At 35.7% G+C, this 14,493-nt stretch overlaps 1 protein-coding gene across 5 annotated transcripts in view; it reads right to left on the minus strand.

Annotated features, from left to right (window-relative positions):
* Positions 1-14,493, minus strand: part of CDIN1 (CDAN1 interacting nuclease 1) — a 115,517-nt gene that overhangs the window by 87,705 nt on the left and 13,319 nt on the right. For 4 of the 5 annotated variants that reach the window (XM_025150727.3, NM_001031200.2, XM_015287347.4 and 1 more), the window contains exons 2-4: positions 7,078-7,123; positions 6,168-6,232; positions 2,705-2,765 (exon numbers count right to left, since the gene is read on the minus strand). In XM_025150727.3, coding sequence (XP_025006495.1) covers positions 2,705-2,765; positions 6,168-6,232; positions 7,078-7,123 — 172 coding nt within the window. Of the gene's footprint in view, positions 1-2,704; positions 2,766-6,167; positions 6,233-7,077; positions 7,124-14,493 lie in introns of those variants that run through there. The other variant, XM_025150728.3, reaches the window with a different exon arrangement.

The raw sequence follows: 14,493 nt of genomic DNA on the forward strand, positions 1-14,493 counted from the left end.
TTTTTAAAAACGATGGCAACACAATCTCTTTTGTAAGGTTACCTACCAAGGAAAAGAAGAAATGCTGATATTTTGCTGTAAATATTTATTATATATAGCACCCATCAGGTGATATCGCATAGCCTTAATACCATCAGAGGATTTTTCTTAGTTTTGCTGAATAAAACACCTCCAACAGATGTGCTGGACTAGGTAAAAAATTCTCTTGAATTTAAATCTTCCCTCTTAACAAAGCTCTTCCTCCACTTTAATACTTCTTATACATGCGGAAATTGTATGTTGCAGTTCCACCTGAAATTACCATAGCTTTTTAGATTTCATTACAATACTCCCTTTCTGAATTGGAATTTTAACTATGAGACAGTAGACCTTGCTCATACATTGCCACAGTGAATTTGTCTTGACATGTATTCAAGTTCAATATTAGTACAAAAAAATTTAGCTTGATTTAGTAACTAGACACACACAAAAAAAAGGTGGTTTCATTTATGCATATGTTTTTTCCAAATATGTATGTACTTGGATGCCCTTAAATTCCCCAAGTAGAGAGAAATGCTTTCAACAGAGCTGCTTATTTCCAGTAACCCACATCAGAGCTGACACATGAAAAATGGTGAAATTACTGAAGGTAGTCCAGCCTGAATAAGGACTACCTTATTAGTTCAGGTACTTGCATCTCCCTAATTTTCATATTAATCATGTGTCCATCTTTCTTTGAAATAGGGCCATCATGCTTCATGTCAGAATTTAGCATGTAAGTAAAATTCATAGTGCTTCAACTCTCACTTGAAAATATTTGTATGAAGAGAAAAGTGACTAATTTTATTATTCCTATCTAACAGAAATTAGATTTATTTTAGTGCATTGGAACTACTTATAAAATAAAATAACTTAAAAGTAGTCTCACACATCCTCAAAAAAACCTTCAGTAACCAGCCCCAAAATATAGTAATATGGAGCTGTCTCTATTTAACAGAGCTGCTACACACTGTAATGCACCTATGTAACATTTTTCTCATCAATTTTTACAGTTTCCACTGATTAAATATATATTGACTCATAAAGTATTACCGTTACATCAATTGTCAGCAGATGCAAGAGTATGTCATTTAAATATTAACTATCATATAAAAATGGCAGCTTGATTGTTTGGAAGCAGTAATCTGGTGCTGGTTATTGCCACATTTCACTAACACATTAGGCAGCAGTCACAAAATACATTGCCTTTCTTATATACCTGCTACCATGAAATCAGAAGCAGATAAGTTCTTTGTACATCTCCCTTCCCTCTTAGATCTAAATTTTATTTATTTCTGAACTGCAGAAAACTTTGATCTGTATTGCAAAGGCATATTAGTGTAATATAAACAAAGATACACTCACTAGAGTCAGAAATGATATGCATAATCTCTAAATCAATGGGAAAAAATATACAATGAACCAGTAACATAGATTACTTTGTGCTTGAAATATTTCAAAGACAGTTCTTGTATAATATAGGTGCAATGTATCATGAAACAAGTTGTTTACTTAAATTCTTAATAAGGTCATACTTTATATTCTGAGAACAGAATGTAGTTTAAGACCTGTTTCTTCCAGAAATACTTAACAAAATGAAAGAAAAAGCTACACATTACTACTAATGTTAACTAAATCCTTTACTCTTTGCTAACAGTATGATCAAGACACGTGGACACTTCAAAGACCATTAATATATTCTAGTAATTGATAGGTAATCACTCATTTGCTAGCTGCAGCAATGTACATGGGAGAGAAACCACTCTTTCTTACTAATGTAATATGCAGAAGTTGCTGCTATTGCAACACTTAATGTTCATACTGCTGTATCATTTTTAATGCAAGCACTCGTTTTCTGCCTCCTAACACCTTCTATGGAAATGCAACAAAAAGACAGCATACATTTCATTTTATCTCTTTGAGAGTTGCGTAAGCAGTTCCATCGAATATTGCTATTATTATTGTAAATAAACATTTTTTAACTTAAAGGGTAGATAAGTTGATGGATTTTTTTTCTAGGAAGCTTGCCACCACTCTTCCAAACTTTTTACGTTTTCTTTAAGGTGGTGCTTTAGAGAGTATATTTTAATACCTTGATTCTCCAGAATTGTATTGTACTTAATAAACGGTATTGATAAATTTGTCTGACTTTAATGGCAATAATTTGAAACTTTTCACAGACCAGCTTTTCTAGGAAACAGCTATACGGAGGAATTTATTCTGCTTAATTGTCTTCTATTAAGCAGTTTTCATTAGTCATCCTCTAATCTGTATGAACAGAATTAAAAGGAGTCAGGAAAATGAACTGTTTTAACCCTTTGTATTAAAACAAAAATTATTTAAAAGATGTTAACAGATGCAACTTCACTTAATCAATTTAGGAACTTTTAGTAAAATTGTGCTTTAAAGACCTATGGTCTGCCTGAAATTTCCAGCAAAATAAAAATTCAGCTGCTTACACATTCTTCTTGAAGTTAGGAGACTAATTACATTAACTGATTTATTAATAAATGAGGCTTTTTGTCTAATTGTTATAAGTACTAACAGACTGGGGAACAATTTTAAATGTCTAATGTGCCTGGAAACCATTTATTTTAGGTTAATTAAATTTATCAGTAAAGTCACTATACATATGCCCCCTAGGTTTTACATTTGGAAAATTAAAGAAAAAAGTGAAGATTACTACCTCATTGGCCAGCTCCAGTAAAACAGGGGCAGCTGCATTTTTCATCACCCCGTTCAGGTACCTACACAAGGCAAAGAAAGGTAATTCCTGTACAGCCCAATAGAGCATATTTCATAAGAAGCATTCTAATAAATAAGTATTTTAAACAATCTCCATTAAATCTATTAAAATTATCTCTATTAAATCTCTATTAATTCTATTAAATATCTGCATTACTCAGTGAGAGGATTTTGAGTTCCATTTGATCTTCAGCTACAAAGTGCAAATCACTGTACATCTTATTCAATTTGTTACTATGCACAAAAAATAGACTCAGAAGTTTCATCACAGATTTTATCAACAGAGGTAATAGTAGGTAATAGTTTAAATACTAAAGACTAACTCCAGTGAAATCAGAGTATAAAAATGAACTTAATATTGTGAAGAATATGAGAAGAAATATTAAAAGAAGAATTTAGGATCTATACAAGATCTTATTTTCAGGAGTTGATGGAATGACGTTATACTATTGGAAACCACTCTGCTTTGCAACAATCTGGTTAGGAGCAATATTTAGCAACATCTGAACCTGCTCATTTATCCGATCTTTATTTATATAGCAAATCATTAGAAGACCACAGCTTTTCTAGTTCTGTCATTATCTATTCATCAGAAGCCCTTCTTCTGCTCATTAGCTGCAGATATTATTATCATTTTACCTTTCTGTGAAATGGGTTTAACATCTTTATATGTAACTCTTCACAGAGGATAATGGTTTTTTGTTTGCAAGTTATTCTCAGGCTTAATGAATAAAGGAACTGATAAAAACTTATTGGTGTAACTTATTTCAATTCTATGTAAAAATACAAAATAAGATGTCTCATGTAAACGTGAACACTTGAAAATTTATAATGGTGGGGAAAAAAAGACAGTTAAAGAAAAAGATACTTAACCAAGAAGATTTGCCTGAGACTAATGTTCTAAAACATGCCCAGATGATCAAACATCACAGCTACAGCTGACAATGGAGTGCTACTGGCAATTCCATTATGGACTAACAGATTTCACTTGTTGACTAGAATACTGTACTGAATAGTTTGCCGATCCTTCTTATAACTTCGCTTTGTGCTGGTCCAAATTGAAGCCTATACCAGTCTCAGCTGAACAGCAGGAAGTATTCCACTAAACTGAACTTCTGCTTTCTCCCAACAAGGACCACTGGATATGACTACATTCAAAATTGTGTTGTTTCAGACAGAGGAATGCACAAATATTTGTATGTAGGAGGGAGTGTATCACACAGACTGTACAGTTCTAAGATGGATGCTACAAAAGAGTAGTCAACATGTTCGTCATGTTTGTTTGCACTTGCAGCATTTCAAACTGGCTTCTGACTCAAGCAGTCTGCCCCTGTAGACTACAAGACACTACACCATAAATCAAAAATTGGATTGAGATGAGTTTTCTATATATTAACAAGAACATACCTGATTTTAAAATATGTACATTTTATCCAGCCATGTTAACAATTTGCAATATATACAATCTAGTATGCAATCATCTGGAGTACTGTGTCCAGGTATGGAGCCCCCAGTACAAGAAAGACAGAGAGCTGTTGGAGAGGGTCCAGAGAAGGGCCACAAAGATGATCAGGGGACTGGAGCACCTCCCCTACGAGGACAGGCTGAGGGAGCTGGGCTTATTCAGCCTGGAGAAGAAAAGGCTGCGGGGTGACCTCATTGCAGCCTTTCAGTACCTGAAGGGAGCCTATAAACAGGAAGGGAGTAAACTCTTTGAAAAGGTAGATAACAGCAGGACAAGGGGGAACGGTTTTAAGTTGAAAGAGGGAAGGTTTAGGTTGGATGTTAGGGGGAAGTTCTTTACCAGGAGAGTGGTGAGGTGCTGGAATGGGCTGCCCAGAGAGGTTGTGGATGCCCCGTCCCTGGAGGTGTTCAAAGCCAGGTTGGATGAGGCCCTGGGCAACCTGGTCTAGTAAATGGGGAGGTTGGTGGCCCGGCCCGGCAGGGGGGTTGGAGATTTATGATCCTCGAGGTCCCTTCCAACCCAGGCCATTCTGTGATTCTGTGATTCTGTGATAGTAATAGCATAGCTACCACATAGCCTCATACATAATGCATTAGTTATGTACTGCCATCATACTTCAGGCTGTACAGAAGGGGACAGACCACCAAATACTCCCACCTGATGTGAGCCAAACATAATTACACCTATAAACTTACTGGCACCAAGAACACTACTGCTTTGCAAAAAGCAAAACTTTATTCAGTGTGTCAGGTTCAATGAAATGGGACTAGTAATATTATCATCATAAAAAGTGTTTAACTTATTTGCATGTGTTCTTAGAAAAGAATTATTACAGTTACAATTAACATAGGGCACTTCACTAAAATTATACTAGTTAAAATTAATTAAATGAAGTATCTCATACATATGGTTATTAAAATGACAACATTTAAAACAAATATTCTTCCTAAACAAACATCAACACTGGGAGAAGTGTGATGTGATCCAGTACAAATTTTTACAAAACTATATAACTACTTAAAAAAAAAAAAAATCAAGCCCCCCAAAGACCACAGTTCACACTAGACTTTCTTTCTGATATAATCAGGTTGTGCTTAGGTTTAAGTGTATGATTCTGCACAAGCACAGAGAGTGGTTAATTGTTTACAAATGGAAGCTTTTTGTTTATTTTCCTGGTTCATACAGATTAACATTAAGCACAGATATCAGGCATCTATAATCACAAGTATGAACTTGCTTGCCATGCAAGCTCTTCAGATATGTCAGTCTGCAAAGTATTCTTTAATTGCACATTTTTACCAGTTATCATTATGCCCCAATTATGTCATTGCTACATTTTAAATAAAGTGTATAGAAGTAACAGACAAACTATAAGATGTCGCAAACATTTTATTAGCTTAAGACACAAATAATTGTAGAATATCGTAAAATGACATTCTCCCCTAAAAGCTATTTCTGACACTTCTGTTGATAAAACAGGAGTGATCTAAAAATTAAAGCTGGCAATACAGAAATTTAGTATGTAACTTTTGCAATGTAAAACAGCTGTTTTTTCTAGAAGTACAAGCAGATGCAACAGAAGACACTCACTAGCTGTAAGGAATTTATCATTAATATTAGTCTTGACAATGAAATTACATAATTACAAACTATAGGCAGTATATAATGAATGCTCTCATATGCACTGTAAAAAATGATATTTGCTTATCTGGATTAAAAGCCAAGGAAGTTAAACACTTCTTGATCAGACTGACCAAAACCTGAAATGTTCTGTACGTACACTGATAAACACATTTAGGTGAACAGTTCTGTAACATTAATCCCAAATTGTTAATTTATATTTATAGAAAATCATCTTCATAAGCTAATAAGCTAATTTACTTATAATTACAATAAAAAATCAGTGAAGATCCTTTTAACTAGGGTGAGGAGGTCATACCTTTGGTAGTAAGTTTCAACTGCTTCTGCAGTATGATGCTTGGCATGTGTTCTTTTTATTTGTTTCTAGAAAAACAAAAGAAAGTCTTACAAATATGTCATAGATCAAAACACAAAAATCACGACTGTCCAAACACATGCCTTGGCTACACTTTGTTATACAAACTGAACTATGTTTTTAGATTCTATATAGAAATGATGTTCAATTGAAATGAATGTCTTTATAGTGTACTGCAATGTACCATATATGTAAAAGCCAATAAGGTCACAATAATTGAATCTAAATAAGTTTACTGAAGGCTGCAGAGGGCAAAGTAAAACTTGTTCTCTCTTTCAATCTTTGTATTAATTTTCCCTCAATTCAATTCCATCTAAATCTGGTGTACACTAGTTTTACAATTCAATTGGCATTTTTAACCAGGAAGAACATTGCTTAAAAACAACTTATTTGAAAAACTACAAAAAGTAATTCCACAGAGACTTGCCACTTGACTGACACCTGTCATCTCATGATAAATGACTCCATTTTCTGCCTCTCTTGCCTTCTGCCACTCCGGCAATGGTCATTTATCATCATCTCTGTCAGCAATGGAAAGCAGCACTGACAGTGCAAGTCAGCAAACATTTAGCACATGGAACCACGCAACACAGGGAAATTATTATTGTCAGAATAATAATGGTTTAGCATAATTTATTACAGGTCCACCAAATAAGCAAAGGCTAGATGTTATTAGACAGATGGATGGGTAGGCTTGGCAGCCATCCACTGAGACTCAGGCGGTGCTTGATGTGGAAAAGGGAACATCCTCCAAACCAATCAGAAAGCTGGCAGTTCAATTACAAAGAAATAAAGGGACATTCATCATTCAATTAGGCACCTGTCAACCCTCACAAAGGAGAAAACTTCTAACCTGGTACTCCTGGGAGAAGATGCTCAGCAGAGTGGACTGCGATTGACTGGAACAAATAAAAGAAGGACAAAGTTAATTACTGGAGTGCACTGCAAAGAAACAAAAGAGAAGGGAGCTTCAAAGGTAGGCCTGCTGCCCTGTAATCTAACAGAACATGAAAACAAGTGTGGAAAAGTTGTTCCAGATGAACACCTCAGACAAAGGCTTCCTGCTGCTAGGTCAAGGAGAGAGCATACGAGGGAGGGGAGGAAAATATAGCAAGAGTTTCAAAGCAAACTAGCATATTGTTTAGGTGATTCTTTTTCAGCCTCAGAACCCACAAAGCCCTATCAGTAGCAGGTACTGAAGTTAAAAGGGAAAAGACAAAGAAAAACAAAGCAAAATTTCCTTTAATAATTGATGGACTTAAATTCCATCAGAAGTTGGAAACATACCGCTTGTTCATTGGCAACATATTGAAATTCATTTTGTTAGCAGCAAGGGAAACTCTTCACTAGCTGTCTCATATTCAGGTTAAAAACTTCCCTCTCTGTCAGAAGTAGCATATGGGACCACTGGAACATTCCCACTGAAACTGATGTGCTTTGAAAACAGAAACTTTCACAGCAGGAAGCAGAGATTCCCTGGAGTCGGTCATTTCCAAAAGCTGCCATAAGCTTCATTCATCTAAGGCTCCCCTCAATGTCAAACACCTGGCAATGAAGCAACCTGGAAAGCATTCTTCTCAAGTGGGAATTTTTCTCTCTGAATTGTTAACATTTAGAAATGGGACAAGATTTTTTTTCCCCCCAAAAAGCAATCAATACCACACTGCTACTGTTTTCAATTGTCCTCTGTGGATATATCTACCTCATCATATCCTGAATACAATTAATTACTTCTGATATATTTTCCTACTACATGCAACTTGAACAAATTATAGTCTCAATAAATCGAGTTTTATGGTACAGCAAAGCACTATGAATAATTAACATTTTCCCTTTCATGAGCTTAACTACTAAGGCACAACATAGGTAGTTCAAATATTCAGCAGTGCCTAAAGTCTTGTTCTTCTGACAGATTTCCAGCATGGGGATTTAATACCTGCATTACATCATATTTACATTAAACGTAAATATTCTCTCCACACTTAAATGGCCTTTCTCCTTCCAATATTCACATCTCAGAGATATTAACATAAGATAAGCAAGTCTTACACTCTCCTCGAAAAGACAAAACTGTAGAACAGAATGACTAAATGGTTTGTTCAAGTTGAAACTGAAGGTATGTCTATGTAGCACAATATAAAGTTACCTCTAAATAAACCAGCTGAAGCATTAGGAGCAAAGTAACTAAACCAGACTATGTTCAGTGCTCTGCAGTGAGCTTATCAGTTTGGGTTATCTGTATCTCATGTTTCTGGCATCTTTGCCATAACACCTAGTTTGGGCTTGTCTGTCCAGCACATCTGTGTGACAGTAGTAAGCTGAACCTTCCTCTCTGACATTTTATAATGATAAATGTTCACCTGGAATATTCATTGTCTGAATATTAAAACTAGAAAAACGTTAGCAATATAAACTATCTATTATATGTATTTGTTTTTCTGTGATCCATTAATTTCATGAATGACAATACAGTCGAGATTTTAAATATTCTTAAATATACATCATTCAACACAGAGGCCAAGAGATATTCACCACAATGCATCCCCAAAAGGTGTATTATCCAATTGTGACAATCTTCAATGTGTAGATGTGGCCATTAAAATCTGAACAAAGGAAAGAAATTAAGATTATACACTTAAACAGGCTACACACATATACATAGCTATGTTTTTTCAAGTTGATTTATTTGGATAAAACAAAACAAAACAAACAACCCTGCAGGCTATAAATGAGCTGGATACATATGGCCCCCTAATGGCTCTCCATCTAACTATTATTATCTGGCAGATTTACATGGTCATAACGGTAGAAATGAATGTAGAGAAAAGATTCAGAAATTAAATAACAGAACAACACGAAACAGGACAAACATTTACCTAGATTCTGGTTTGAGTTCTCTCCAACTCAAACACAGATTTTTGTATTTTAAAACCATTCCCAGTAACATTACTGTACTTACTGCACAATTATCCAACTATATTCATTGACACATCAAAAAGATTTAAGACCATTATCTCCATTATCTCTCCGTTCTCCCATTTTACTCTTATCCATTCTATTTTGTTCCCTTGGTGTCCTTGATTTCATCTTTATACTTCATTTTAGTCTGACAGGTCTCTCCAATGCTCCCAACTGTTCAGACCATTTAGGACTCACCCCAAATACTAAATAAATAAATAAAAATCAGGCAAGAACCAAACAAGGTTGATATATGCTGAATTGCAGTGACTGTAGGAGAGAATTAGTTCAATAGAACCATTCCAAGAATTTCAAGCCTTATGCGTCTCCCCAAGAGAAGTAGATTTATATTTTCACATGGCTGCTTCTGTGTTTCTTCTATTTAACATAGGCCCCCTGTTAAACACGAAAACCACTTGTCTGCCCCTCTACGGTTGCTTTTTTTTTACTTTTTTTTCTTTTTTTGGCCACTATTCTATTGCTACTGGCAAAATTACATAAATAGCCAGCAAAATGAAAGCTGCCTGGCAAAATGAAGCAGCTCCTTCAAACATAGCTGGAACACCTATTGCAAGATGCCACTGACAGGAAGCTACAACATCACGGTATTGAAAATTGCTTAAAAAGACAGTACAGTGTACTTGGAGAGGGGACAGAGTCATGAACATTCATCTGCATTGCAAGTCAGCACAAAAAGATCACAGCTGCTGATGATGACAGTTCAGGATACTTCATGGGGTATACAAACACATGATGGGAGAGTATAAAGAAAACAGAGACAGGTACTTCCCAACGTTACCCAGTGAAACAGACACAAACTGAAACACTGGAGGTTTTGTCAAAATGTCAGAAGGTTGTGTGAGAGTGACTGAACACTGGCACAGGCTGCCCAGGGAGGCCGTGGAGTCTCCTCATTGGCCATCATCAAAAGTTGCCTGGGCATGGTCCTGGTCCTGCTCTGGGTGTTCCTGCTTGTACTACCATCCCTGGAGAGTACACCAGAATGTTCTGTTTGGAGACCTGCAGTAAGTATAAAGTACTTGCAGATAATCAGCTAACACACACAGATCAGCATTTCATAACTACAGCTGATGCAAAACTATGGCCAAGAAGCAGCCAGTAAGGACTAAAAGATTTTAACTGGAATGGTTTGCCTTCCTCTTTTCAGCAAAACATGCTTCCATATCTAGCCAAGATTTCGGGCGTTGTCCAACTTAGTATTTCCCATAGTAGCAAGGGTAATGGGAGGATGGTTGGACTAGATGCTCTTGTAGGTCCTTTCCAACTTTGTGATTCTATGATTCTATGATTCCTATTTAATAGAGCCACACCTGAAGAAAATCCAACAACTTCCACAATTATTATTAAAGGGCTGCCCTGAAAGTAATGCCTCCTATTTTACTATGTTGACCCACAATGGCAGAGGCGCACGTTGGTGATATGGCAGTAGAGGCTGAATCTTCCCAACAATACTCTGTTAAATTTTGTTCCCATGTGACAGTTGGTAGCAGAAGGGCAGTCTGACAAAATGGCATCTGACATGGAATTCTGTATGAAGCAAAGGGCTGTAACTGAATTTCTCCATGCAGAAAAAATTGCACATGTCTGCATTCATTGAAGCTTGCTGAACATTTATGGAGACGAAACAGTGGATGTGAGTACAGTGAGGTGAAGGGTTGTATGTTTCAGCAAAGGCAACAGCAACATGAAAGATAAGCCATGTTCCGATCTTGTGCGACATCTTCATCAATGACCTGGATGAAAAGACGGAATGCACCCTCAGCAAGTTGGCTGATGATATGAAGCTGGGAGGAATGGATGACACACCAGAAGGCTGTGCTGCCATTCAGTAAGACCCAGAGAAGCTGAGATGGGTGGAAACGGCGTTCAACAAGGGCAAGTGCAGAGTTCTACATCTGAGGAGGAATAACTGCAGGCATCAATACAGGTGAGAGGTTGACCTGCTAGAGAGGATCTGGGTGTCCTGGTAGAAAACAGAGTGACTATGAGAAAGCAGTGTGCCCTTGTGGCCAAGAAGGTCAATGGTATTGCTTAGGGATAAGGTAAACTTTCCACTTCACTTTCTGAGATTTATGGAAATGTAAAATCTTAGGTACAAATACAAGCTTTTATTTGTTTCATATCTTCATTTTAAAATGCAATTCTTTCCCCTCAGCTTTATCTCCACATTTTTTGCCCAAAATAGAAAGACTAAAAATGTTGTTTTACCTTTCATATATTTTACCATGGAACAAAGGAAGAGTGATCAGTACAAAACAACAACAACAACAACAAACAAGAGTGAATCTGAACCACAAAGAACATTGCGTCAGTGCTACACTTTCACAAAATGGAATGCTTCACCTAATGAAGATGACAAACATAATGGTTAAAAGACTGTGCATGGGGATTTGCATTTCCAAAATTCAGAAGCTGTTATGGGTGAAATCCCAAAGTAACACTGTCAAAGCTTATCTTGGAAGTACATCCAACAATGAATTGTAGTTTTTGTAGGAATTCAGGTATCGTAGAAATTGTCTTTTTCCTTCCACATTCTCCAGTATGAGAGTCATGTGCTTGTCACATCTCTTCATGAAATGTTACGTTATTTCTGTAAAGCAGATATCTTTCAATGTTAGAACTTTCCTGCTACTCCAGTACTTTGGGAACCACAAAACCAATACAGTGTTGTTGGGGAAATACTCTCATTACAAATGTATTAATGCTATAAAATTTCAATAAACATATAGATAAAAAGAAGTACCTGTGAAAGAGGTGACACGTTCATTTTAGCCTTAAAGATACCAATTTAAAAACAAGACAAGATTAAAGATCACTTGCAGAGCTATATCACTAACCAATTTTGAAAATCAGCAATATCCAGTTCATTAAACTGTAGAACACCTCAAGTCAAAAGATGTGAGTATGAATCACTTACTAAAAAGTGTTTTTGCATCAAAGTCGATTTTGTACCTTTGTTACGTTTAAAGTAAAAGTCAAAAATAAGGAGTCTGAGCCAAAAGACTTCCTGCATTGCAAGTTCACCCTATGCAATAATAATAAAATAGCTTAAATGCAGGCATATACATATAGCTTTGCTGCCTATAGACAGGGTTATGAGAATAACTATGACAAAGCTTTGAGAAGGCTACTTGAGAAAAGTCATCACTTCTATGACCTTGACATTGGTTGGTCTCACAACTTCTATGCAATTTAGTGATGTGCAAGAACAGATGATGGTGCAATACATAGAAATGGCAGCATTTAAAATTCATAGTAGCATAAGGCCATTACTTTTCCCACTGGGCCACTTGAACTTTAATAATGTCTGACCTAGTTGGCCAATAAGTTCTAGCAGCAGACAGAGGAAAATTGCCAGTATTAGATACTGTTTGAATGATTTTTCATTTAGAAAGACTTAGAAGTTCCTTTAAGAACAGGGCACCAATTCCTCCTGTAGACACCTCGTTTTTTGGTGTCTGTTGTAATGGCCAATATATTTTAAAACAACTGAAGACAACACATGATTTGTATCAGATGTGAAAAAAATAAAATGCAGAGCTAAACACAAATGATCAACACAGCCAATAATCACCTCCTTTCATCAATACAAAAACTAACTTTTGGCAGTAGCAAGAGAAGCGTAGCTCAAAATAAGCAATATTCTAATCGTTACAAAGTATTTCTGATCTAGCCCCTGCAAAGTCTAAAGTAAAGTCAGAAGAAAGTCGCTGTTTCCCCATTACTTCAATTTGACGGTGAGAAGAACAGCAGGACGTTTTCTGAGTAGATAAACAGCAGTAGATGTTATGGTTAAAGATGGAACTCTGACAACACAGGAGTGGAATAGTGCTATTTCCACCTGAAAAGAAATTACCTCTAGGTCTTATCTTAGTGAGCAAGCAGATAATAATTTCCCTGAAATACTGTTATTTTTTTCCTTCCAGAATTAAAAACAACTGTTCCATTTTTGAAACCTACCAAAATGCCAAAACACACAAAGACCCCTGTAAGCAAATACAAAGGATATTCAAAATACAAGCTTTAAAAGTACAATGTCAATGCTAAAAATGAAAATAAAATTCAGTCAAATATTAAGAAAATATTCTTACATAGGACTTGAATGCCTTTCAAACCTTTTCAACTTACGCATACCAGAAGATACCATACCTTTTTGGTATCCTTTGATCATATTGTCAGGGGGTTCACTGACAAAAGAAACTGATAGGAGTCAAATAGAGTTTGCTTCTCACCATCATCATGATAATCTTAGTACATGTCCTTCCAATTTCATTCTACTGCCATTCTCTAATATTCTCCTTCTAAGTCTACAAATACAAAACTACTTTTATTAGTAAATGGCAATTTACAGCTAATTAGACTGTTCATTTTGTTAAAAATTAGCCTGTATGTAAAATGCATATCTTGCCAATTTGAAACTAAACAAATCCCCAAACACCCTTAAACAATTTGCTCCTAAAAATATATAATCAAATTTAGAAAACTATAAATTATATTTAAATTTATTATTTACAAGCAATTAATTACAAAGACAGCCAGGTGGCTTTCATTACATAAATTACTGTTAATGACACTTGCCTCATGCTGCTACTGTATTTAGCATTTGCATGCATCACATGTCAGGCACACACACTGTTGCACAGCTATCTCCAGGGTAAAAGTGAACACCCTAAGTCAAAAAAATCTTCCAGTAAACCAATAAAAAAATGGTTCATTCCTTAAACAAGTGAGGATCTTATTGAAGTTTCTCATGCAAGATATAATGTAAAGATTTTTACCTGTATCAAGCATGGATTGTATACAATTATAATTTAAATTCCAGTTTGAGTAATGATACTGATTTAAGGCAAGAAATAAACCCATTTACAGCTAGTTCACTTGCGTTTTCAGCCTTAAAATCTTCACAGTGTATTAAAGTTTATAATTTAAAAGTTACTTGTAATAATAATATAATAAAACACAGAATAATTGTTGTCAATCTACCTAGCTGACAGCGTAATATTTTGTCTTGTATCTTTATGTTACTGTATTATACATGCATAGATTTACAAAATCTACTTCAGTCTTTCCAAAATTGAAGTCTTACACTTTACCATAACGTTGATTGCACTTCTCAGGTATAGAGTACTAGAAGGAATAACTTACATAGAGGGAATAAACTAATTTTAACATAAGAGATGGCAGAATGCTCTAAAAAGGAAATCCAGCCCTTCCTTTTTACAAGTGGTCTTCCAGAATTCTTCTTTTAAACTTCCTGTCTAGAAGCGCGATGAACACGCTCACTGGCAGG

The sequence above is a fragment of the Gallus gallus genome, chromosome 5 (assembly GCF_016699485.2).
Source record: "Gallus gallus isolate bGalGal1 chromosome 5, bGalGal1.mat.broiler.GRCg7b, whole genome shotgun sequence".
Taxonomy (NCBI): domain Eukaryota; kingdom Metazoa; phylum Chordata; class Aves; order Galliformes; family Phasianidae; genus Gallus; species Gallus gallus.